This window comes from Vanessa cardui, chromosome 29 (assembly GCF_905220365.1).
Source record: "Vanessa cardui chromosome 29, ilVanCard2.1, whole genome shotgun sequence".
NCBI classification, from domain to species: Eukaryota; Metazoa; Arthropoda; class Insecta; order Lepidoptera; family Nymphalidae; genus Vanessa; species Vanessa cardui.
Genome location: NC_061151.1, coordinates 3,237,052 through 3,261,584, shown reverse-complemented (window position 1 = coordinate 3,261,584; position 24,533 = coordinate 3,237,052). Strand labels below are relative to the sequence as shown.

General features: G+C 33.8%; 1 protein-coding gene across 1 annotated transcript; it reads right to left on the bottom strand.

Moving 5' to 3' along the window:
- Positions 1-116: 116 nt before the first annotated feature.
- On the bottom strand, positions 117-23,315 carry LOC124541823 (putative fatty acyl-CoA reductase CG5065). The gene is made up of 12 exons (XM_047119729.1): positions 23,177-23,315; positions 14,198-14,278; positions 13,857-14,127; positions 13,044-13,289; positions 12,656-12,808; positions 10,913-11,012; positions 5,446-5,505; positions 4,811-4,943; positions 4,348-4,455; positions 2,626-2,757; positions 1,681-1,941; positions 117-1,267 (listed from the first exon to the last, which is right to left on the bottom strand). The coding sequence occupies exons 2-12, from the start codon at positions 14,218-14,220 to the stop codon at positions 1,189-1,191; spliced, it is 1,566 nt and encodes a 521-aa protein (XP_046975685.1). The 5' UTR covers positions 14,221-14,278; positions 23,177-23,315; the 3' UTR covers positions 117-1,188.
- Between the last annotated feature and the right edge of the window lie 1,218 nt (positions 23,316-24,533).

The window sequence follows — 24,533 nt, the reverse complement described above, 5'->3', positions numbered from 1 at the left end:
ATATAAATATTTATTTATTATATGCATAAAAACTGTTGTATTATTATTTTCAATTAACGTACTAAAGTATTGTAAGAGGATTAGGGCTTGATCAGTTGTCGAAATAAAACTTCATGTTTACTGGTTACAATTTATGTATAATTAATTCACCATTTATCTCGATATAAGTACTAATCATAATATTTATTAAGTGAAATTACACATAACATGAATACCGTTTATTTTCATACCTAATACATGTTATAAACATTCGAAGATTAAACTTAATGTAAATAATATTAGTTTATATATATGTATTATGCTTAAAATTTACTAATTTTGCATACTAGTAATTAATGTGGCCTAGCTCCCTTTATTTATATTCACCCGTATAGTAGACTATTGTAGCCTCAAATTAAATTTATATTGCTGGTACAAACACGATTATTTTATTACTAGAATAACATTTTCACAAGTTTCTCATAAGTTAAAATTTGGTTTTCTTCATATCGCTGTTATAAGACAAATCATATGATATATATCACCAGCCCTATGAATATTTAAAGAATATCTTGCAAACGTAAAATATAGCCATTTTTATGAAGTACTAAGCTTATTACATTACACTAGAAGACAAATATTCACTTGTGAGTGAATTTAAAATAGACGTTTATTAAGAACACAATCGTAACATTTAAATTACTGTAGGTACACATCGTCGGGCTTAAAAAGTACGGTTGCACTTTTTAATAATCTATTGAAATCGACTACATATTTTATGTACAGGTATGTACATATTTTAGACTAGAAAATGTCAGCATTGTTTCTTTTATTGCGACCATTTTATCGTATGAATTTATAGAGAAAATCAATGGTCCATTAAGAATACTATTTCATTTAATTTAAAAAGAATGTTGGCAATAGTTATTTGCATAAAAAAAATTGCCGTACATTGTTATACGGGAAGTCCCTGACGTTTCTACGACACTGTGACATACGTGGCTATGCTAAACCTTATCTCTTTTACGTCAACAACAATTTTCTCTAAGGTTCTATTGAATATTTTGCAATTAGTAAGTCTGTTTGAAAGGTATGTTCCAACTCTGACAGAGGCTTTATTTGTTTTTATCAATAAATTGAAACGTTGTCAACACCATTGCTTATGAGTATTATTTTAACCTATCTTATTTATTTATTGTAGAAATAATTTTATCGCAGCCGTCCAGCAAGAAACCTGAAGATATAGTACCCTGTTGCAACTTGGAATAATCTGTGTACCCAATATAATCTGAAAATATAAACAATATTATGATTAATGTACGTGATGTATAGAGTAATGTATGTGATGACCTTGTCCAAATAGCTATTAGGTATATATTTATTGTTTGTTTTAATAAAATTAACGATTCATAGGCGATTGGTGATTGAACAGCTGTTTTCTTGTTATTTTTCCATACATTACTCTGATCCCAATGTAAGTTGGTAACGCACTTGTGTTATGGAAAATCAGAAGTAGCGACGGTACCACAAACAATCAGACCCAACACGACATAGAAAACTTTTTCTACATCATACCCATGAAAACCAGTTTACAAACTACTCGACCACGGAGGTCGTCATACTCAATTAAATGTCTATTTTCATACTTTTTGAAAATAGATCATAAGGACTTAATTATTAGTAAATTTAGAATGACATTACCTTTTCAATTTACTTCTCGCCTGTGGTAGTGATTCAGTGCTGTCTTTCAAAATGTATCTTCTAATTCCTAGCATGTAGGAACCGATGTAGGACTCCCAGTTAAATTGTCCCGGCCAATGAGCGAAAGTGCTCGAATCGCTCGCGGCACTTGCTTCATTGTGCAACGCGGTCAATTCCGACACCCCGAACTGCCATTCATTATTGGCGAAATATTCACCAGTCGCTGCCGCCATTTTGAATCGACGTGCTAATTTCATCATGCTGTATAAAAAGATAATTTATATTAAATGTAAGAAAAAGTGTGTTCAACTGCAAATAAGAACAGCAACGCTAATAAATTACTCTATGACTATACTGTATTGTGTCGCTTTATAAATGGTGGTAAGTTCAATTTTAATTAAATAAATCAGATGTCCAGGCTTCAAATTTAATTAATCAATTGGCTACGCAACTCTCACTGATCAATTGGTTCATTCTACTACAAAATAACAATACATTAAAAAGTAAATTAATAAAATAACTTAAGTCAATTCAATAAATCTATAGCTCAAAGTGAAGAGCTGAGATGGCCCAGTGGTCAGAACACGTGCATCTTAAACAATGATTGCGGGTTCAAACCCAGGCAAGCACTGCTATATATATGTGCTTAATTTGTGTTTATAATTCATCTCTTGCTCGGCGGTGAAGAAAAACATCGTGAGGAAACCTGAATGTATCTAATTTCATCGAAATTCTGTTACATGTGCATTCCACCAACCCGCATTGGAACAGCTTGGTGGAATATGTTCCAAACCCTCTCCATAATGGAAGAGGAGGCCTTATCTCAGCAGTGGGAAATGTACAGGCTGTTACTTTACTTACTACTTTTATAGCTCATAGTTACAAGTGTTTAACGTTAAATAAGTAAGAAATTCGTTTTTACACTGCTTTTAAAAACATACTTACATGGCTTTTCTTCCTTGAGCTCTCAGTAATAAGTCATAAAGAAATGCTGGCAGAAAGTGGCAAGTTATTTCCCAGAATGTGTTCATGAATCTGGATTCCGTAAACGCAAAGTTCGGGTACCACATAACATATCTATAAAATAAAATAAAAATACATTATTAAACTATTTAAATAGCATCGTCGTTTTTTTCGTAATTTCAATATATGGAAATTTCGATGTATGAATATCGCATAGCTAAATTTGTAAACTTTTAAACTATAGAAGTAATGACAAACCTGTTTTTACAGTTCTAGCGTATTAAATTAATGATTAAAACGGCGTAAAAATCAAAAAAAATAAAAAATACACAGCGCCTTTTGCAGGATCAAAGACGGTATGTGATATAGTGTAAATTTATATGTTTACAAATCCAATATAAATTAATAAAAATAATTTAAAATTACGACTTCAATCTATAATAGAACGTTATTTGTAAAAAAGAACTGTTATAATTAAATTTAAATTAAATGTGTAAGTGTAAGGTTTGCTTTAAATGTTGTCTATGGTGTTGGGGTTGTAAGTGTAACTAATAAACATTGAGTGCCTTTTTGGAGTTTTGAGTTTAGTACAAATGAAAATGTGAACGATTATTCGACCTACAATAAAACATACATTTCGATAGTTACAGAAATAAATACCTAACTGAAATTTATTATAGATTATAAATTATGGAATAATAATGCGGTTAATTTTAAGCAGTATGTTCGCAATCTTTCGATTCGACAGTTACGGTTTTTAAAATTTGATGATGACATTATACATAAGTTACTTGGTTTTACTTTTAAAATATTATACATTGTCTTTTTCCTAAATCAAGATGTTATCTCGAATTAGGGTTCTAACGGAGGCCTTTTTACCGGAGGCGGAGGCGGATGCGGAGGCGATGAGTGTCACTTCCGCGGATGCGGAGGTTAACGGAGGCGGAGGCGAAGTTCAATAATGATGTAGAAAAAATAGTAATTTAGGGTTTATTAAAGTCTTTGTTTCAAATACTTACATTTAAGTAAACATATAATAACTTACCAGATACATTATATAGTTAATTTTAATTACTAGAAGGTAATGTAATAAATATTACTTTCTAGTAATCAAAATTTAGGAGAGGTAAATTATATATAACAAACAATAATTTTGCGGCTTTATCACCATCCAAACGATTTCTAAGAGGATCATAAATTAAGCCAGCTGAACTAAATAGTTGTTCACTTGGCACTGAACTTGGCGGCGCCGATAAGTATGCGCGAACGATGTGAGAAAAAGCTTTATATTTATTGTTATTTTTCCACCATAATAATGGATCATCGTCTAATTTTTTTCATTATTTCTCTATGATTTCTACGTAAATAAACCTCCGTTAAAACTCCGCAAATTTTGTACGGAGGCGGAGGCGGAGGCGAAGGTACAATATTTTGCGTAATTTCCGCAGTAACGGAGGCGGAGGCGAAGATCCGTTACAACCCTATCTCGAATATCCCTGTGAGTCTTGCACTTGACCGGCTTATTTTTTTATGAAAACCACACAAGTGTAGGAGTAAAGGAGTAGCTGAGTGCCTATTCGCTATCATTTTTTTTATTTAAACTTTTAATGTTATTATTATTTTATATTAATATTCAATAATTAAAACAATTGAAATAACGTATGTCGTTAGTGTAAAATTTTAAGTAAAATTGTTAATATTTACTTCGTAGGATTTTCTCTCGCCCATTTGACGCAGAGATTCGTAAAGTAACCCCATTGTAGAGGGTTGATTGAGCCGGATGTAACGTTATAGACAGGACAACGACCTGGTCTGGAAAAAAAAATTAGGACGTATACTATATGCATAAGCTAATTAATTACTCAAGAGAAATTAAAAAAAAAATGACACGTGGTCATGGTTTTTAATTTGGTTAAAAATCATTTAACAAAACTAATAATCTATCCTTGTCATTTTCAGGTCTATTCTGTAAGAAATCAATTCGTTTTTCACTCGTGAATTTTATAATTATAACAGTTGAAGTCGAATATATTTTTAATTTTAAAATTTTTGAATTTCGAATAATTTCTTACAGAATGGCTCCCCTTTACTCTGCCATAAACTATAATATAATATTAATATATATAAAAAAGTCAGTTTAAAAAAAACTGTAAGCAAAGACACCTACTTTTTAGAGCCTTGTCTCCAAGCGGCTAAAATGCAGCTGTTGACCACAATATCAACCGGTACTAAGTCCACCACGTACCGTTCTCGACAGTACCCCGAGCGGTAGGTACCTCGTGATATTTCCATAATTATGCCTGGAAATAATATATCTAATTTTATAATTAATTCAAACTTGAGCACGCACTCTACTAAACTGCAACTGTATAGTATTCTACCACCAAATAGCATAAAGTGTTTTGGTGTTCCGGTTCAAAGCCCAAAGAGTCACAATAGCACCTGTGACTTTTTAACATCTGCCTATTTAACCACAGCTAATTGATTTGGTTAGCTAAAATTTTTGATTATATATATATCGTTATTTTTGTTTATTAATTAGCTGTGCCCGCGACATCGTGCATTTGAATTTAACAAAAGAGTTACAATTGTAGCTTGATGTTTTAAGGAGTAACCAGTGAAAAGCCGTCATAATCGGGGAGTAAAAGATATTAGCCGGAACAATCAGACAGACAAAAACTGCAAATACAATTATTTTATTATATGTAACGTGTCTATACATATACATTTATGCGTTTAGTAAAAGCTGTTATATTAATATTACAAACAGTCACTCAAATTTTATTATGTGTATAGATTTACCTGTAACGCCGTACACATTATCAATCCATCCAGGGAATGGCTCCTGGAAAGCAGCTGTCACTGAAAAGAAAAACAAGGTTAATAAATCATTTATGGGGCGGTATTCGTTTCCTACACGGCTATTTTGAACCTGGCCTATTAATATATTATTGATAAGGATACTTCGCACGGGTGTAATGCTGACACTAAAATACTAAGTACAATTTTTTTTTGTTTATTTACTATCCATGTATTATGTACAAAAACCTTCCCCTCAAATCACTCTATCTATTAAGAACCGCTTCAAAATCCGTTGCGTAATGTTAAAGATCTAAGTATACATTTTGACAGAGCGTTAAGCGAATTTGTTGTTTTTTATTGTACTTTAAAATTCAATCGGAAATTAGAGCCGAGATGGCCCAGTGATCAGAACGACTGCATCTTAACCGATAATCGCGAGTTCAAACCCAGGCAGACACCACTGAATATTAATGTGCTTAATTTGTGTTTATAATTCATCTCGTGCTCGGCGGTTAAGGAAAACATCGAGAGGAATCCTGCATGTGTCTAATTTCATAGAAATTCTGCCACATGTGTATTCCAAAAACCCGCATTGGAATAGCGCGGTGCAGTAATTTCCAAACCTTTTCCTTAAAAGGGAGAGGAGGCCTTAACCCAGAAGTGAGATATCTACAGGCTGTTGTTATAGTTTTGTATGGTGTTGAAAATTCAGAAGAGCTTGCCTGGGTTATACCAATCATCGGTTATGTTATTCAGGTCGTATTCTTGTTGATTATACTTTCCTTTGGTTAATTTGAAAACAGTCGCTGAATCCAAAATCAGTCGCATTACCATTATCATCATGAACAGCCCATGAATGAATATTTAAACGAAAATCAAATTAATGAACTTGTTACATTACTGTACAGTCGGGGTAAGAAAAGGTTCGTCACCTTAAGATCTATTTTCGTGTGCTCAGTGTGAGCGATAATCTGCTTTACCGATCGAGAATGACATTGCATCGCAATGATTTGATGTTTAGATTCAAAAGGTACTAAGAGTTTAAGACTTGATTAAGGAATAAATGAAAACTGACGAAGGTTTTCTTACTCTTACTGAACAAAATCGCCTGAAAATAAAACTTTGATATTAATTTCTGTATTCCGTAACGGAAATCAATTTGCTGGTTCGGAAATGATTCGCGCTGGATGCTTGCAATTTGGCTCAAACATATTTATTTAAAACGAGAGTAAAAGAGATAGAAGATCATGAGTTATATATACAACAACAACAACAACAACAGCCTGTAAATTGTCACTACTGGGCTAAAGGCCTCCTCTCTCTTTGAGGAGAAGGTGTGGAACATATTCCACCACGCTGTTCCAATGCGGGTTGGTGGAATGCACATGTGGCAGAATTTCTATGAAATTTGTCGCATGCAGGTTTCCTCGCGATGTTTTCCTTCACCGCTGAGCACTTGCCTGGGTTTGAACCCGCAATCATTGGTTAAGATGCACGCGTTCTAACCATTGGGCCATCTCGAACAGCTATATATACTAATATCATAAATGTGAAAGTAACTGTGTGTTTGTCGCTCTTTCACGACAAAACCGCTGAACCGAATTTGATGAAAGGCATGAAGCAAATTTGAACTTTTAATACAGGAAATAGGCTACTTTTTTGCGTAACCAAACTTCTAAAACGCGATCGTAGCCGCGGGTAACAACTAGTAACGTCTGCTACTTTACCGTACCTTAATCGAAGTTTAATAATTAACTAGTAGATTTTACAGCACAAATTAAACAATTAATAATTCACGATAGAGCCTCGTGTAACCTTTATTGAATGTACTGTATTTTTAATTGTAATTTACGAAGGTAATATCAATGCGGTGTTTGAAATTTTGTTTTTCGTGTAATATAATACATGAAATTCAAACTAAAATAACTTTTCAATGTAGAAGCATCACAATTACATTACACTATATTAATATTAAATACATTAATTGAAGTTTTTTTTATGATAGAGGTTGGCGGACGAGCATATGGGCCACCTAATGGTAAGTGGTCACCATCACCCATAGACAATGACTCTGCAATAAATATTAAGTATTCCTTACATCGTCAATGTGCCACCAACCTTGGGAACTAAGATGTTATGTCCCTTGTGCCTGGAACACAACAATACTGAGTACTGTTATTTGGCGGTAGAATAACTGATGAGTGGTTGGTTCCTACCCAGACGGGCTTGCACAAAGCCCTACCACCAAGTAAATCGAATTTTGTTGCATCGAATAATCTATATTTCCAAAAAAAAAAAAACGTTTTCAGAGGATGATTTAGTCATTATAATCATCATTACATAGTATAAAACGAAGTCGCTTACCGCTGTCTGTCCCTATGTATGCTTAGATCTTTAAAATTATACAACGGATTTCGATGCGGTTTTTTTTTAAATAATACATGGACAATATTACGTAAAGTAATGGTCATAATTAATGTACCAATAATGATAAAGAAATACTGATAACTTTAGAAGTTTCTAATGTGACGTCGTAAATAAACATATTCTTTAGTATATTTAGTATTATATCAGTACTGTACTCGTGCGAAGCCAGGGCGGGTTAGTATACAACAAAATAATGTTCTAATATCGTTATAAAATATAAAAAATATTTTACTAACATTCAATTGACTTATATTAAAATGTAAAAAATCGATTCCATGGAGGTAGTCAAAGAATTTTTACATAAGTATTCACACAAATGAAGACTTTACATGTGTGTGTATAAAAATGTATATATGTGTATGTGTGTGAGCGATATTACACGTGAAGAGTATCTAATGAGTTATGAGAACGGACAAGTGCGACGAACGAAAAAAATCGATAAACTATGAATTTTTAAAGGGATGTACGTCATAATAGAAATTTCCCAGACATAGGTATCTGTTTACCAATATTCGAAACATTATTGAGTCTGTAGTTGATATATTTCGGTGACAGATTAAAAATTAATATTTAAATAAAATACGATAACCAATGATATTCCAATAAAAATATTTAAGTAAAATCTTTAACTTAACGGTAAGTAACGACGTAAAGTTAGCAATAATCTTGATATACACATCTGTCCATGAACTATATACGTAATTAATAATGTGATAGAATATCATGAGATAGTTTGTAAGAGTTATCGTGTATATTTTACCCAATGATATTGTAATAAACAGATACTATGTTACACCCATACTAAACAACAGAAAAAAGTGTGCCGCGCCGGGGACCGTTTATTTTACATTTCGTTACAAGTAAAAAGGATAGCTTGATAAAAACAATAAGTAAAAGGGATAACTAGATGTTTTAATTACGCAAAACGTATTACTACGTAATTATGATGTATTATAACGTATTACTACGTAAAACAACTAAAGGCAAACGTCCCAATTAGGACGTTTTCTAGTCTTCACTTTTTGCGCGTTAATAACATATCTGTTTACTACAACATCATTGGTGTCGTTAGTCACAAATTTGTTACGAAGTTACTTTCAACAACAACAACAGCCTGTAAATTTCCAACTGTTGGGTAATGGCTCCTCTCCCCTTGAGGAGAAGGTATGGAACATATTCCACCACGCTGTTCCAATGCGGGTTGGTGGAATACACATGTGACAGAATTTCTATGAAATTAGACGCATACATGTTTCCTTACGATGTTTTCCTTCACCGCCGAGCACGAGATGAATTGTAAACACGAATTAAGGACATGAATATTCAGTGGTTCTTGCCTGGGTGAGAACCCACAATCATCTATCGTTCTACTATCGGGCCATCTCGGCTCTTGGTACCACTGAATCATTGCATATTCAATTACAAAACAGCTATAATATATTTAGATATGTTCCACTTTAAAGGTAAAAGTTGCTGGCGTTTTGTATATATTTCTGTCAGTGACAATGTCTATGATTATGGTCACTAATTACCCAGGAGGCCCATTTGAGTTTATTGATATTTAATTATAGTCGTCCTTATCAATTTAATTACTTTCTATATAGTATTTCATATAATAACAATCGAAAAACGCTTGTGTTACAATTCCAAAGCGTGTGGTGGCAATTTTAAATGCTATGTGTGTCACAAATTATTCCATTTATCTTAATCATTTTAATAATAATTATAATTAAACAAATAAATCGTTAGTTAATTTAATCAAGTTAAGAAGTACAATTTTTTCTTCCTTTCCTCTACTTTCTCTTTCTGTTAGATGTCGAATATTAATGATAACTTATAAAATTATTTCATTAACACAAACATGAACACTTCTATACCAAATCTCAAATATATCTATTGGACTCGTATCATTTGCTTCAATGAACTGTCATTTAAATTAAGAACATATTTAAAAAAAGAAAATTAGCCACCATTTAGTGTCAGATAATATTCAGCATTATTAGAGGGGGAAAGAGGGGGTGGTTAGAGATTAAATCACGGCCTTGAATTTTCAAAACCAATCATTTGCTCGTCATAATATCATTTTACTTTTTACGCTCAATAATTTGAAGGTTATAAATACAATTATTGCTAATTGGTATGGGAATCAGTTTTAATTGAATTACCAGTTCTGGAAGAATATAAAGGCGCACTCATATATACACACAAATCTTACATACAGTGCTTCAAATGCCTGTAAATGCAATACTTTTTGTACAAATTTCACGAGTAATTTGGGCTTGTCTCTTGGTGGTAGGGCTTTGTGCAAGCTCGTCTGGGTAGGTACCACCCACTTATCAGTTATTCACCGCAAAACAACAGTACTCAATATTGTTGTGTTCCGGTTTGAAGGGTGAGTGAGCCAGTGGAAATACAGGCACCTGGAACATAACATCTTAGTTCCCAAGGTTGATGGCGCTTTGACGATGTAAGGAATAGTAATATTTCTTACAGCGTCATTGTCTATGGGTGATGGTGACCACTTACCACAGGGTGGCCCATATGCTCGTCAGCCAATCTATTCCATAAAAAAACTTGCATCTGAAGAATAGTCATGGTGTATAGTATTGTACCGAGGTAAGGTTAGTTGAAAGACGAATAGTACTAACGGTCAAACATACTCAGTAACTTCTAGGTAATCATTACATAGTATAAAACAAAGTCGTTTACTGTCTGTCTGGACCTGTGTTTGATTTGATCTTTAAAATTACACAAAGGATTTTGGATGAGTTTAATAAATAGTGAAGAGTCTATATGTACCATAAATGCACAATGTACTAGAAAAACACTGATAGTTTATAGTTTTCTAATGTAAATAAAAACTGTCTAAAACCAAGATACGAGTATACAAAATAATGTTTTACAGTCGTACGCCTTAAAAAGATCTTCAAGAAAGTCTTGATGACCTTCTCTGAGTGTTTCTAGATGGAAAACATATTGAACGCAATATCCAATGATTGCTGACAATTTGAATCATTTTCCAAGTTTATTATGTACTTACCAATAGATGGACGAACTATACAGACTGGCAGTTCCGTGTGGCTGTACACAATCGACTCCGCGAGAGCCTTCGTCAACGTGTAGGGATTGGGGTGGTCACCCTAAGGAGAGAAATTATGAATTAACATCATGTAAAGCGTCAGAAACCTATAAATAACCCATTAATGAGAAACGCTGTTTAAAGGATAACAAGCTGGTGCGAGCAATGTTCTGGTGGTATTTCTTGATGGCTGGGTAGGTACCACCCGTTCATCAGATTCATTCTATCGCCAAACAGTAGTAGTCAGTATTGTTATGTTCCAATCTGAGCCGGCAGTAAGGTTAATAACTCTTACAGCACCATTGTCTATGGACATTCATTGGTGGTGACTAATATTTGCTAGCCCGCCAACAACAACATAAAAAATCAATGATCCAAGAATTGATTACAATGCGTGAAACATTCCCAGAGTGTAGGTGTTATTTGCCTTTTTTATTTAAAATAGGGATGTGGGTTAACAAATTTTGACTGTGGTCGTCATTTACATAAACATTAGCGCCGTAAGTGTTAACCAAACCTTACCAAAAAAACCTTTATAATTTTACTTTGTGGTAGGGCTTTGTGCTAACCCGTCTAGGTAGGCACCACCCACTCATCAGTTATTCTTCCGCCAAATAACAGTACTCAGTATTGTTGTGTTCAGGTTTGGAAGGTGAGTGAACCAGGTAACTACGGGCACAAGGGACATAACATCTTAGTTCCTAAGTTTGGTGGCACATTGACGACGTATAGAATAGTTAATATTTCTTACAGCGTCATTGTCTATGGGTGATGGTGACCACTTACCATCAGGTGGCCCTTATGCTCGTCCAGCAATGCAGCTCCAACTTTGGGAACTAAGATGTTAAGTCTTCTTTTCCCTTTTCTATTGGCTCACTCACTATCAAACCGTAGCCCTACAATACTGAGTATTATCATTTGGCGGTAGAATATCTGATGAGTGAGCAGTATATACCCAGATAGACTCAAAGACTCATAACCTAGCAAGCGCTACATTTGTTCCGATTTTTTTACCGTTGTGAAGGTCGCTTCAAATCGATTTAGTTAGTATTAGTTCATTTGAAAGGTAAATCGTTCATCCGTTAAACAATTTCCTTGTTTTCTAATCTGTAGTCGAAATAAGTATTTAAAATAGCTAGAAGGTTCTAGAACCTTGTGTGGAAGTCTTGTACCTAATTTCAAATTTTACCAATTGCCCACTTGGTACATTTTAAAGGTTTGTGTGTAAAAGACAGGGTCTGTTTTACATTTTGTTAATTTGTATTAATAGGTAATAATCACTTTATATTTAAATGTAAAATGTAAAGAGAAGCATGAATGAGCAAAATTAATTACCAGGCCTTAAATAAAAGCCGAGGGCAATAAATTGAACCCGATATATTGTTCTAAATCATCTTTCCAAGGCTGGAAATTATTACGTGTTTAAAACGTGAAACTTTTACAGCGTTCTCGGCATTGCCTCGTATGATCTTCAGGCGCTATTTCCTCCTGCGTCTTATAGGTATAGTGTTAATAAAAAGCTGAAAAGGCTGCACACATACATATTTGTCAGTACATGACTGTATAAAGCTGTGTGTGTAAAATGTCCCGTTGAAACACCAGATAATCCTTAGTAGATAAAAGCTAAGCCTAATTGGAAAATACAGCATGGTCACATTTACGGGTAGCTGATCTGTATGTTATATACATTTATCTTTTTGTTACCTGTAAGGATTCAGCAATGATGTCCAAGGTAGCTGCCGGCAGCATCTTCGTGCACCTGACAATGCTCTCTGGATCATAGGGCGGTGGATAAACTCTTTCTTCTATGTGGCTTCTTGGGGCATTGCTGTATGCTGTTGAAACGTGGACTAGAGCCTGCAAAGAGTAATCATGATAAAAAACTTAATGTTGCCAGTTTATATTAGTACCCTTTTTCGTCGAATTTATGGATAATACAGGTGCTGGCCTTTATTTTTAAATATAAAAAATAACAAAAAAAAGTAAATAAATCAAAATTTTTGGAGTAAACAGATGTTAATTATATTGGGGAATAATAATTTCAAATATAAGAACAGAAATGTAAGTATGTTTTGAAGGTGTAATCCATTACCTTCAGAACAGGCATATCCCCTGCCAATTTTAGCAGAGTAGATGTTCCTTGGACGTTCAGACCAGCAGCCGCGTGTAAGGGCTCAGTGAACTTCACCGTTGCTGCTGAATGGAACACGGTGTGGCAGCGTTTCAGCAGCAACTGCTGCTCAGAACTGACTCCCAAGTTCGGAGCAGATACGTCACCGGTTATGGGATATAACTTGCTCAAACGCTCCGGCCATCTTGCCCGGATACGATCGAAAACCTGTTGAAAATTTTGGCTTAAATTTTCCGAAATGTATTTGAAAATGACTTCTTAAAACAAATATTTTATTGACACAAGATTGATATGAAAAGTTATTTTTAATTAGTACAATCGAGCTGAGATGGCCCAGTGAGCTGAGATGGCCCAGTGGTTAGAACGCGTGCATCTTAACCGATGATTGCGGGTTCAAACCCAGGCAAGCACCACTATATATATATGTGCTTAATTTGTGTTTATAATTCATCTCATGCTCGGCGGTGAAGGAAAACATCGTGAGGAAACCTGCATGTGTCTAATTTCATCGAAATTCTGCCACATGTGCATTCCACCAACCCGCATTGGAACAGCGTGGTGGAATATGTTCCAAACCCTCTCCTTAATGGAAGAGGAGGCCTTATCTCAGCAGTGGGAAATGTACAGGTTGTTACTTTACTTTTACTTTAGTACAATAGTTATAATATACAAGATATATAGGGATTGGTTGGTAATTTTCTACTTACATGTGTGTGCGATAAGTATAATATAAGAAAGCATCAAACCTCCTTTAAAAATTGGTGCTGAACATACCTGATTCTTCAAAAGTTCCTTGTACCTTTGTTCCACAGACAGACCTCTTTTAGGCCTCATCAGAACGTATATAGTGTCGATTCCGGGACAGCTTCTGAGGAGTTTCTCCAAGAGTGCCTTCCCAACGAAACCCGTACCACCGGTGACGAGGATGACGGAGTCTTGAAAGTAATCAGCTATCTTTTCCTCTTGATTGTTACACATCGGATCGTTGATGTCATTGAAGTTTGGCAACGTCGGGTCGTTGCCATTAAGGCACTCCATGTTTTTCCTGTACCAATGACGTCTTGTGTGAGATTTGGATAAAAACTCAACGAAATCGAGAATTAAGATATACTTACAGGTTTTCTATATTTTCACACATTTTTCTGGCTTTTTTTTTCTTGGTAACGGCTAAATTGTTTCTTCCACAATATTAAGATCTGTAACAATGGTTGTTCATTTTAACATTTTTGTCCATCTTGAACCTATCCATAGTATAAAATTGGAGCGTTATTTTGAAATATTAAAATAAGCGCTTTTTACTAAAAGCATATGTAAGTGTATTTTTTTTAATTTTTGCCAGTTTATTCCAGCTAATCTCTGGAACGGCTAGACCGACTTTGATTGGATTTTTGCTGACAGCTGATCTAATAAAGAATAACTCAGGCTACTTTTATTTTAGAAGTATACATTATACAATGATAATAGAGGCACGATGCAATGTATAAATAATGTCGCAACCTCGCGCATGCTACCATGATGGTGTAGGTGGCATGGGGAGACATGTATGTATATTTTTCCATTAATTTCTTGAAAACTAAAACTCAAAAAATGATCATTTCCAATAAAATCGGTCCAGTTATTAATTTCTTAAATGTATATTTTGTTATTACTTTATTTAGTTCACTAGCCGTTTCTAATTTTGAAGTCGGCAACTCTGGCTGTCTTTCTGTCGCTCTTGCACGAACAAACCGCTGAGCCGATTTTGATGAAATTTGGTATGAAGCAAGCTTGAACTCCAAGAAAAGACATAGACTACTTGACAACCAACACCCTTACACGCGACCGAAGCCACGGGCGACTACTAGTTTTTTTTTTATAAATTATTAGATTTTCTCACTTTGACTCGACATTGTACCGTTTAAATCTATTTAATTATTTAACCATTTATTAAACTTGCCAGATACATTGAAAAGGAAAATGTGTACACAGGAAAAATATGTTTAAAAGGTATACTTATCCCTAGAAGAGATTTTTTCAGTATACCCCAGAAAGAAGAAACATAGACAGAAAAGTAACAAAAAAAAAAAAAAAACATACCTATACTAAATTAAAAACTAAAATTACAAAAAAAACATTGAAAAATAATCTACTATAATAGACTATTTGTAAATTAGTAACAAATAAAAATTTCTTTCATTAGTACAATCAAAAGTATGAATCATTATTGTTATTTCCTGTCCGTATGTACGTATGTACACAACTAACTTTCAAACCGGAACGAAGCGGTTCAAAGTATCGATGTTTAGCTGTTAAATAACGAATAAGTCTGATGGCCAGTGGGTGGTCTGACGTCTTACAATAATTCCTACTATACCAAGACTTTATATATATAGATATCTGGCTCTTCATACGTTTTAAATGTCATACATACAAATTTTGCATATAGAAACAAACATTAAAAAAAAAACAATTTTTTTCGAGCCATAAAATTTAAAGTTACGGCATTTTTCTACTATAATATTCATCTATCATCATTACATAGTATAAAACAAAGTCGCTTACCGCTGTCTGTCCCTATGTATAATATATGTATAATTTAGTAGAGAATCTTTGATAATTAATTTTAAAGGTTTGATATGTCGTAAATAATCACATTATTTAAGCCATTACCGCTTATTCCATATATTACCTTAAATACATTACGCATTTAACATAAATCAATACGGCCCTTTACAGCATGTAATTCAAATGAATATTTTCGAAGATATTACAGATTTAAAATACAGGGATATGGCGTTTTGTTTTGTCTAATGAGTTTAAACAGTACATATTGTATATAAAGACAGCAACAACAACTACCATCTGACCACTAATCCCGAAGCCGTGGGCGACAGCAAGTTTTAAATAAACATATCTCTCCAACAAGAAACCTATAATTTATCATAGAAAGTTGCTTTAATGATAGACTTGTCACACCTTAAGTGGTCGCAAACCTGCAATTACTACACAGTGGTTTATTGATTTTCATTATTGGAATATGGTTTTTAGCCCAGAGGATCGGAATTGCGATTCAACGGGGAAATGCTGCTAGCATTCTTGCCGCCATTACACGCGGTCAAGATTTATACAAACTATTTTCAATTCATATTACTATATACTTAAGGATTTAATGCTAATAATTTTCATATTAGGTAACTTATCATTATCATTACATAGTATAAAACAAAGTCGCTTACCGCCGTCTGTCCGTATGCATGCTTAGATCTTTAAAATTACGTAACGGATTTCGATGCGGTTTTTTTCCATAGATAGAGCTATCCGCGAGGAAAGTTTTTATATATAACACATGGACAATATAGTAAAGAAACATATAATTTTAGAAGTTTCTAATGTGTATTGCACCCGTGGGGAATCCGAGGTTTGCTAGTAAATTATAAATCTATGTTATAATGCCATTAATACGTCAAGATGTGAAGTAATGTAAAACGTTTTGAAGTCATTGCAAAAGCCTTTGGATCCGTTATTCGAGTTACGTAATTATATTATGACTTTTATTTAAGTCCGCTCTGTGTATTTACCTTGACTTAAAGATATCGAAAGTGGGTATGTGGAATAACGTTATGTAAGAGTTAAATATTTTTCATTCTAAATATATATTTTGCATATATATTATATATATTGGAAAACATCATATACTCTCCATCCAACTGAGCTTACATTGGTAAGCTTAAGTGGTGTTATGGAAAATCAGAATGATATCACAAACACGCAGACCCAAGACGACATATAAATTAGTGAACGTTTTTAAATCGACTCGGCCGGGAATCGAACGGGACTTCGGAGTGGCGTATCCATGAAAATGTGTAAACAATCGACCACAAAGGTCGTCATATTTGCTGTCAGATTTTGTAGGTACGGAACCTTGGAAGATATTGATCTATTAGTACTAGCTAATTGAAATTAGTTCCTATTTAACACATATGATTGTACAGCACTACTCGGTGGTAGGGCTTTGTGCAAGCCCGTCTGGGTAGGTACTATCCACTCAGTTATTCTACGGCCAAACAACAGTACTCAGTAATGTTGTGTTCCAGTTTAAAGGCTAAGTGAGCTAGTGTAACTACACAATGGACATAACATCTTAGTTCCCAAGGTTGGTGGCGCATTGACGATGTAAGGAATAGTTAATATTTCTTACAACGTCATTGTTTATGGGTGATGATGACCACTCAGCTGGCCCATATGCTCGTCCGCCAACGTATTCCATAAAAAAACTACAAGTTATGCGCTTACATTATTATGGCCGAACCCTACGAGATAGATCAAAATAATATGCTACAATATTGTCCACGTGAAAAAGATCTTCAAAAAAGTTCGTGATAATATAGGTCTATCTATGCTTTATAAATCTTTACTTTTTACGAGAAATAATGTCTTATTATCACAGAGATTTTAAGCAATACAGCATTAATTCTTATGCAATTAGGTACCTTAAATGTATCGTGCATTTAATATAGATCAATAGGGCCTGTTGCAGCATGAAGTTAATTTTTTTTTTTTCAAAATTATTACAGATTTAAAATGCAGGGGCATTGAGGTTTGTATTGTTGACAAAAAAGCTGTGAACATTGTAAGACATTCTGTAGTATATTTAGTATCAGCAATGCACCGTGCGAAGACGGGTGGGTCTCTAGTACATAGTAAACTAGTTCTCGCTCGCGGCTTTGCTCTCATTTTAGGAAATGATCGTCATACGTCATCATAAAAAGTCATCATCCTCCTGCCCTTATCCCAATTTTATTCGGGGTCGGCGCAGCATGTCTTCTCCTTCCATACTTCTCTGTCAGACGTCATCTCACAAGTAACATTCTTTCAAACCATATCGTCTTTCATACAATCCATCCATCGTTTCCTTGGTCGTCCTCTACCTCTATATCCATCCACATCCATGCTCAAGGCCTTCCTCACAATATGTCATAATGAAAAAGTAAAAGTTCAAAATGTCAAAATTCATTAAATTGGGTTTAATGTTTTGTGTCTGATAGACCTACAAACAGAAAAACAGAAAGTATTATTATTATTATTATTTTTCCCTTTTTCAAAAATATTTATATGTTATAAGAAAGAGCACATTACTAACATACAATGTTGGTTATTATATATTAGTAAAGTACTTCAAAAATTTCTATATTTTCCTCATTTTACCGTTTGTGGTAGAAAAGTGATAAATAAAACTATCTCTTTCTCTCATTTTAGTAATCGTAGTTTAAGTTTGGATGTGAAAGAGCAACGGATAGAGAAACATGGATAGTTTATATAATCAAAGTCAAAAATCAAAATATACTTTATTCAAGTAGGCTTTTACAAGCAATTATGCATCGTCATTTAACAACTATACTAAGTGAAGCTACCACCGGTTCGGAATAGATGCTCTACTGTGAAGAGCCGGTAAGAAACTCAGTAGTTACTCTTTTTTTTATATAATTCTTTATTGCACACCACAAACAAAAACAAAAAAGAAAGTAACATAAAATTAATAAAATACAAAAAAAAGAATTAAAAAAAAAAAACAAAACAAAAGAAGTACATTAAAAGTGTTGTACAACGGGCGGACTTATGGCTTTTTAGCCATCTCTTCCAGACAACCCAATCAATGGGAGAATCCAAAACCATCGGCGTAGGCGGTGCAGTCATAAACTTACATACAAATAGTTACACACTAATACTTATACTTCTTATATATATATAAAGATATACATATATAATATGTATAAATAATATATATCTCTATCATACACTAATACATACTTAATATAATAAAATGATATAAAAATACATAAAATTACATAATAAATGTTATATAAAATAATTAATTAAAGTCGTCTGAATTATTATTTAGGTAATAGTTTTTAACGGCTCTTTTAAAAACTGAAATAGATGGAGCCTTTTTAATGTTTACTGGAAGGGCATTCCATAACCTTATGGCCTGTACAGTAAACGATTTGTTTCTTGTTTCTTTATCAACATTTAAAAATAGAGCCATGTTATTTTAGTTTATATATGTATTTAACATATCTTGTATGGAAGTCAATAAGTATAACCCCATTGTATTGTATCATATGCCTTTCTTAACTGTGTATTTTTTACTAATGATTGAATTTATGCGTTTCATAGTTAAAAATGTCTGTGGAATTTTCCTATAGAAATGTACACCTTACCAATAAATGTATTGATATAGATTTAAAAAAGGATTGCATAATTAAATTTGCATATAATGTTAATATATAGTTCTTTAGTAAAGTAAAAATGAAATGTAACAGCCTGTAAATTTCCCACTGGGCTAGTTACCCCCTCTCCCATTAACGAGAGGGCTTGAAACATATTCCACCACGCTGTTCCAATGCAATCCGCAGTGGAATGCACATGAAGCCGAATTTCATTGGATTAGACACATGTAGGTTTCTTCACGATGTTTTCCTTCACCGCCGAGCACGACATGAATTTTAAACACAAATTAAGCACCTGTAAATTCTGAGGTGCTTGCCTGCGTTTGATCCCATAATCATTGGTTAAGTTGCCACTGGGCCATCTCGGCACTCTCTATATACATATATAATTGTTATATGTTTTATCATCGATTAAAGAAAATATATTAACTCATGTGGGCGATATGTTCAATTCTTGGCCTATAGATCATGCGCCAGGAAACTGTGATTTAAAGTTTGGGAAATTTTATGTAGATTCTCTGTTAATTCGAATGTTTTATTCAATCTTATTGCCAATCTGATGACAGGACGACTGGTTCGTTTTTTGCCCTGATAGATATTGCGATTCAACGGGGAAATGCTAGCATTCTTGCAACCATTGCATGCGGTCAAGATTTATACAGTAACTATTTTTAATTCATATTTGAATATATTTTTAAATTAACTAAGATTACGTGGTCAACAGCTAAGGCATTGAGCAAACGAAGCTTATTCGTTGTACAAATGCGTATTGGTTGAACAATTAGGTTTCTTTTTAAAGGTCCAATGCGGGTTGATACTCGCATTGGAGCAGCGGCGTGGAATATGCTTCCAACCTTCTTCTAAAAGGAATGAGAGGCCTTAGCCCAGCAGTGGGAAATTTACAGGCTGCTCATATAAAAGGGGCTGATAACCTTTACCTATTATTTTTAAGATAGAAGTTATTTTATCGAATTTCTTATACTAGATAAACGATTAATGTCTCCAAAATCGATATATATTTTTTTACATCTATATAAAAAATAATGCAAGAATAATTTACTGCATTCCAGTAGGCTTTTACAAGCGCTTTTGAATCGCCATCTCACAACACTGTACGAAGGATGGCAACCGGGTTCATTCCATTTTCGGTGCCTTAGCTTAAGACGAGTCTGTTATTGGTTAAATCTAGACGCTGAATATATCACAGACTATTCCTCGAGCAAATGAAATAAACTAATTTGTATGTGACGAAGTATTTACAGAAATAATACTTTCTTTACTTAGCCTATATATGATAGCAGAACATGTAATTTTGCAAAGACAATAATAAAAATCCTAACATAAGGTATTTTGTATTTTTATAATGTTACTAGCTTGTTTTGCTTTTCCTTCTGACTTCGTTTGGCTATATCACAGATCCCAACATACATAACTTTGAACTATAACTCGTAGTCTATTGTATTACCTATAGCTTTCCTCATTCGATGGGCTATTTATCAATGAATGAATCTTTCAAACAAGACCAGAAGATCCTGAGATCCTGAGATCCTGAGCGCGTTCAAATAAAAAAACTCTTCAGCTTGATAGGCAAATGTATTGTTATTAGATATCAGCAGATTGATAGGGTTTGCCAACAATGTTAAGTCATACATCGTCAAAGAGTCACTAATCTTGGGAACTAAGATGTTATGTCCCTTGTGCCTAAATTTAATCAGTCTGAACTTTCAAGTACACAAAATAAGTGCTGTTTTCCAAAGAAATGTGTGGTGTGGGTGCTTCCCAGACACAAATGCCCTGCACAAAGCCCCATAAATAGTATAAAAAAAACATAAACAATATAAGGAAACAAGAAAACCGAAAATGAAAAGACTTCTAAAGTATTCCTTAAAGCTGATGAAAGCTTGTTTATCTATGTACTCATTGATTAATCACGAAACCTCAGAATACCTACAAACTTTATATTGGGCAGGTAGGCTCCCTGAAGACATTCCCTAAAAAGGCATTATACGAAACTCCAAACTTAAGGGGTAAATAGGGTGAGGTAGTGTTTTATAAATTTCGTCGTTAAGCCGCAGGTTCACCTAGTATATATAGTTAATAGTATTTCAAGCTGTAAGTTCTTAGTTTTATTCTGTGTGGTTATACCTGATACTAAATAATAATTAAAAGTTACTACAAATAAAGTTAAAATAATATCATGTATTTTTTTCTATTACAATTTGTAATTAATGTAATATCCGTAACCGAAACAATCGGAAGATCCGTTATAATTTAGTATCCGTATATTGAAACCGGTAAAATATTATTCATATATCCGTATCCGAAATGACATATCTCGAACATCCCTGCTTTTAAGCTATATGACACTTGTTTTTTTTGGCCACCTGATGGTGAGTGGTCATAGACAATGACGTTGTAAGAAATATTAACTATTCCTTACGTCGTCAATGTGCCACCAACCTTGGGAACTAAGATGTTATGAGTACTGTTATTTGGCGGTAGAATAACTGATGAGTGGGTGGTACCTACCCAGACGGGATTGCACAAAGCTCTACCACCAAGTAAAACAGGTTTACTTTTACGTGGTGGTAGGGCTTTGATTAAGCTAGGGCTTATATTCTACCAACAGCAGCACTCAGTATCGTTGAAGGTTTGAAGGGTAAGTAAGCCAGTGTAACTAAAGGCACAAGGGACATAGCATCTTAGTTCCTAAAGTTAGTGGCGCATTGGTGATGTAAGGAATTTATATTTCTCTGCCATTATAAACGTTGGTGAATACCATAAAACAAATGACAGGCGGAGCGAGCTGACTACCAAAGTTGTACGTGTTGTATTACGAATATATGAATTATTGAAATTATTGAAAGATAATATATTCTGTCAAATTTCACTGTCATCTCAGGATTCATAACGTTATAAGTATAATAAGGATGTTGCCGTTACCTATTGATTTTCCTGTCATTTCTTCTTCGTAGAATATTCATTCACTATGAAATTTTTAACCATAAGTTAAATGTACAAATTTGAAGAAACGTTTTTCTTACGAATGATAGAACTGTTGTTGAGAAGTTAAGTTTGATAGCTCTAGGAAGAATTTCGTTTGTCACTCAAAAACAATCATTTTTGTTGGTGTATATTATAAGTAATGTAAAGTGAAGTAACAGCCTGTAAATTTCCCACTGCTTAAGGCCACCTCTTCCATTAAGGAGAGGGTTTGGAACATATTAAACCACGTTGTTCCAATGCGGGTAGTTGGAATGCACTTGTGGCAGAATTTCGATGAAATTAGACACATGGAGTTTTCCTCACGATGTTTCCTTCACCGCCGAGCACGAGATGATTTATAAACACAAATTAAGCAAATATATATAGTGGTGCTTGCCTGGATTTGAAACCGCAGTCATCGATATTATCAGCTGTATTATAAATTAATATATAAACACTATGAAAACGGTTTCCCGAATGTACGTTCCTAAAAATGCGCAAGCGCACCTTTTTGCATTCATATCGCAATTAGAATTTACCAAATATTTATTTCATAAAAAACATACATTTAAATTTGTTTTCAATAGATATTGGTTATATTTGAACTAACTTTACTAATTATATAAACATATAACGCTACTATTATATATATGTATATCGTATTTAGGTTTACTAAGTCAATTTAAATCATACTATATTTATTATATAAGCAGTTTTATTGAGTAGATTATTTATAATATTCTCACTATCACTTATACAAAATATATAATTGAACGTATATATTCTTATTAATTAAAATTATATAACGATGTTTCAAAATTTAAATTTTAACACGCGAACTTATAATAAAAAAAAAAACTTTCCGTCACAAAATCCTGAAATGAAAAAAAAAAAATTACTCACCGAAAATATTGGGAAACGCCGTAGCCACTAAGAAATTAAAAAAAAAAAAAAACTTATATTATTTCATTGTTTCCGTCGACTTTACCGCCCTGTGCCGACGTCGGGCTTTCACTACACGCCGACGTTCACGTAACGACTGTGTAAGACTGTGTAAACACACGGGAAGTAAATGGTGACGGACGCGCTGCGTTTTATATAACACACAATACGTTTAAATAATTACGAAATTAAAACAAATTAACAATTATATATTTATTACAATAAAACTTTAAAAATCATTAGAATATAATTTAGTAATGCCAGTATAAATGTATCATTATACAAAGATTATAGAGTCGAGATGGCCCAGTGGTTAGAACGCGTGCTTCTTAACCGATGATTGCGGGTTCAAACACAGGCAAGCACCGCTGATTCATGTGCTTAATTTGTCTTTATAATTCATCTCGTGCTCAGCGGTGAAGGAAAACATCGTGAGGCAACCTGCATTTGACAAATTTCATAGAAATTCTGCCACATGTGTATTCCACCAACTCGCATTGGAACAGCGTGGTGGAATATGTTCCACACCTTCTCCTCAAAGGGAAAGGAGTCCTTTAGCGCAGCAATGGGAATTTACAGGCTGTTGTTGTTGTTATACAAAGGCGTGGAGTTAATACTAGTAGACTTCAGGCAGGATATATTACAGACATAGGTTTATAATTGTATTTAATTAACATGACTGTATTTTCAATGTTGAAATGGAGTACTGAGATTCTTGCAAGTTCTTTTCGGTAGAGTCTACAATCCGAACCGGTGGTAGTTTCACTTAATACAGTTTGTAAAATGAATCAAAAGTGTTTATAAAAACCTACTGTATCGAAATGAACCCATTCAAAGTTTATTTTGACACAATTACGAACAGCGTGACTTAACAATTGATTAAGATTTTTTAATTAATATTCATTTACAACGGTTCGCCCCTCCATTTTAAACTACTTTAGTGGGAGAGGTGACTTCTTAGTTACTACTTTTTAGTCTTTAGTCTTGCAAAGACAGACAAAAATGTCGTTATGTTTGATAGATTTATAATAATTATATTAAAAGGGTCATGTTATATGTCTATGTCATTGAATAGATAATTAAACTGGTACAGTAACTGTACCCGGTTATTATAAACATGAGCTGAAACTATTTACATATTTGAAATTGAGTACCAAAATAAGTATACATGAAACACACACACATTTCTGCATAACTTGTACGATGTGTTGCATAATGTATATGTGACAGCGGACTTCGACCTTGAACCCGAAAAAAATTGGCAAACAATTGGCTCACTGATTTTACGCTGTACAGATTTAGAAGAAAGACTTAGTAC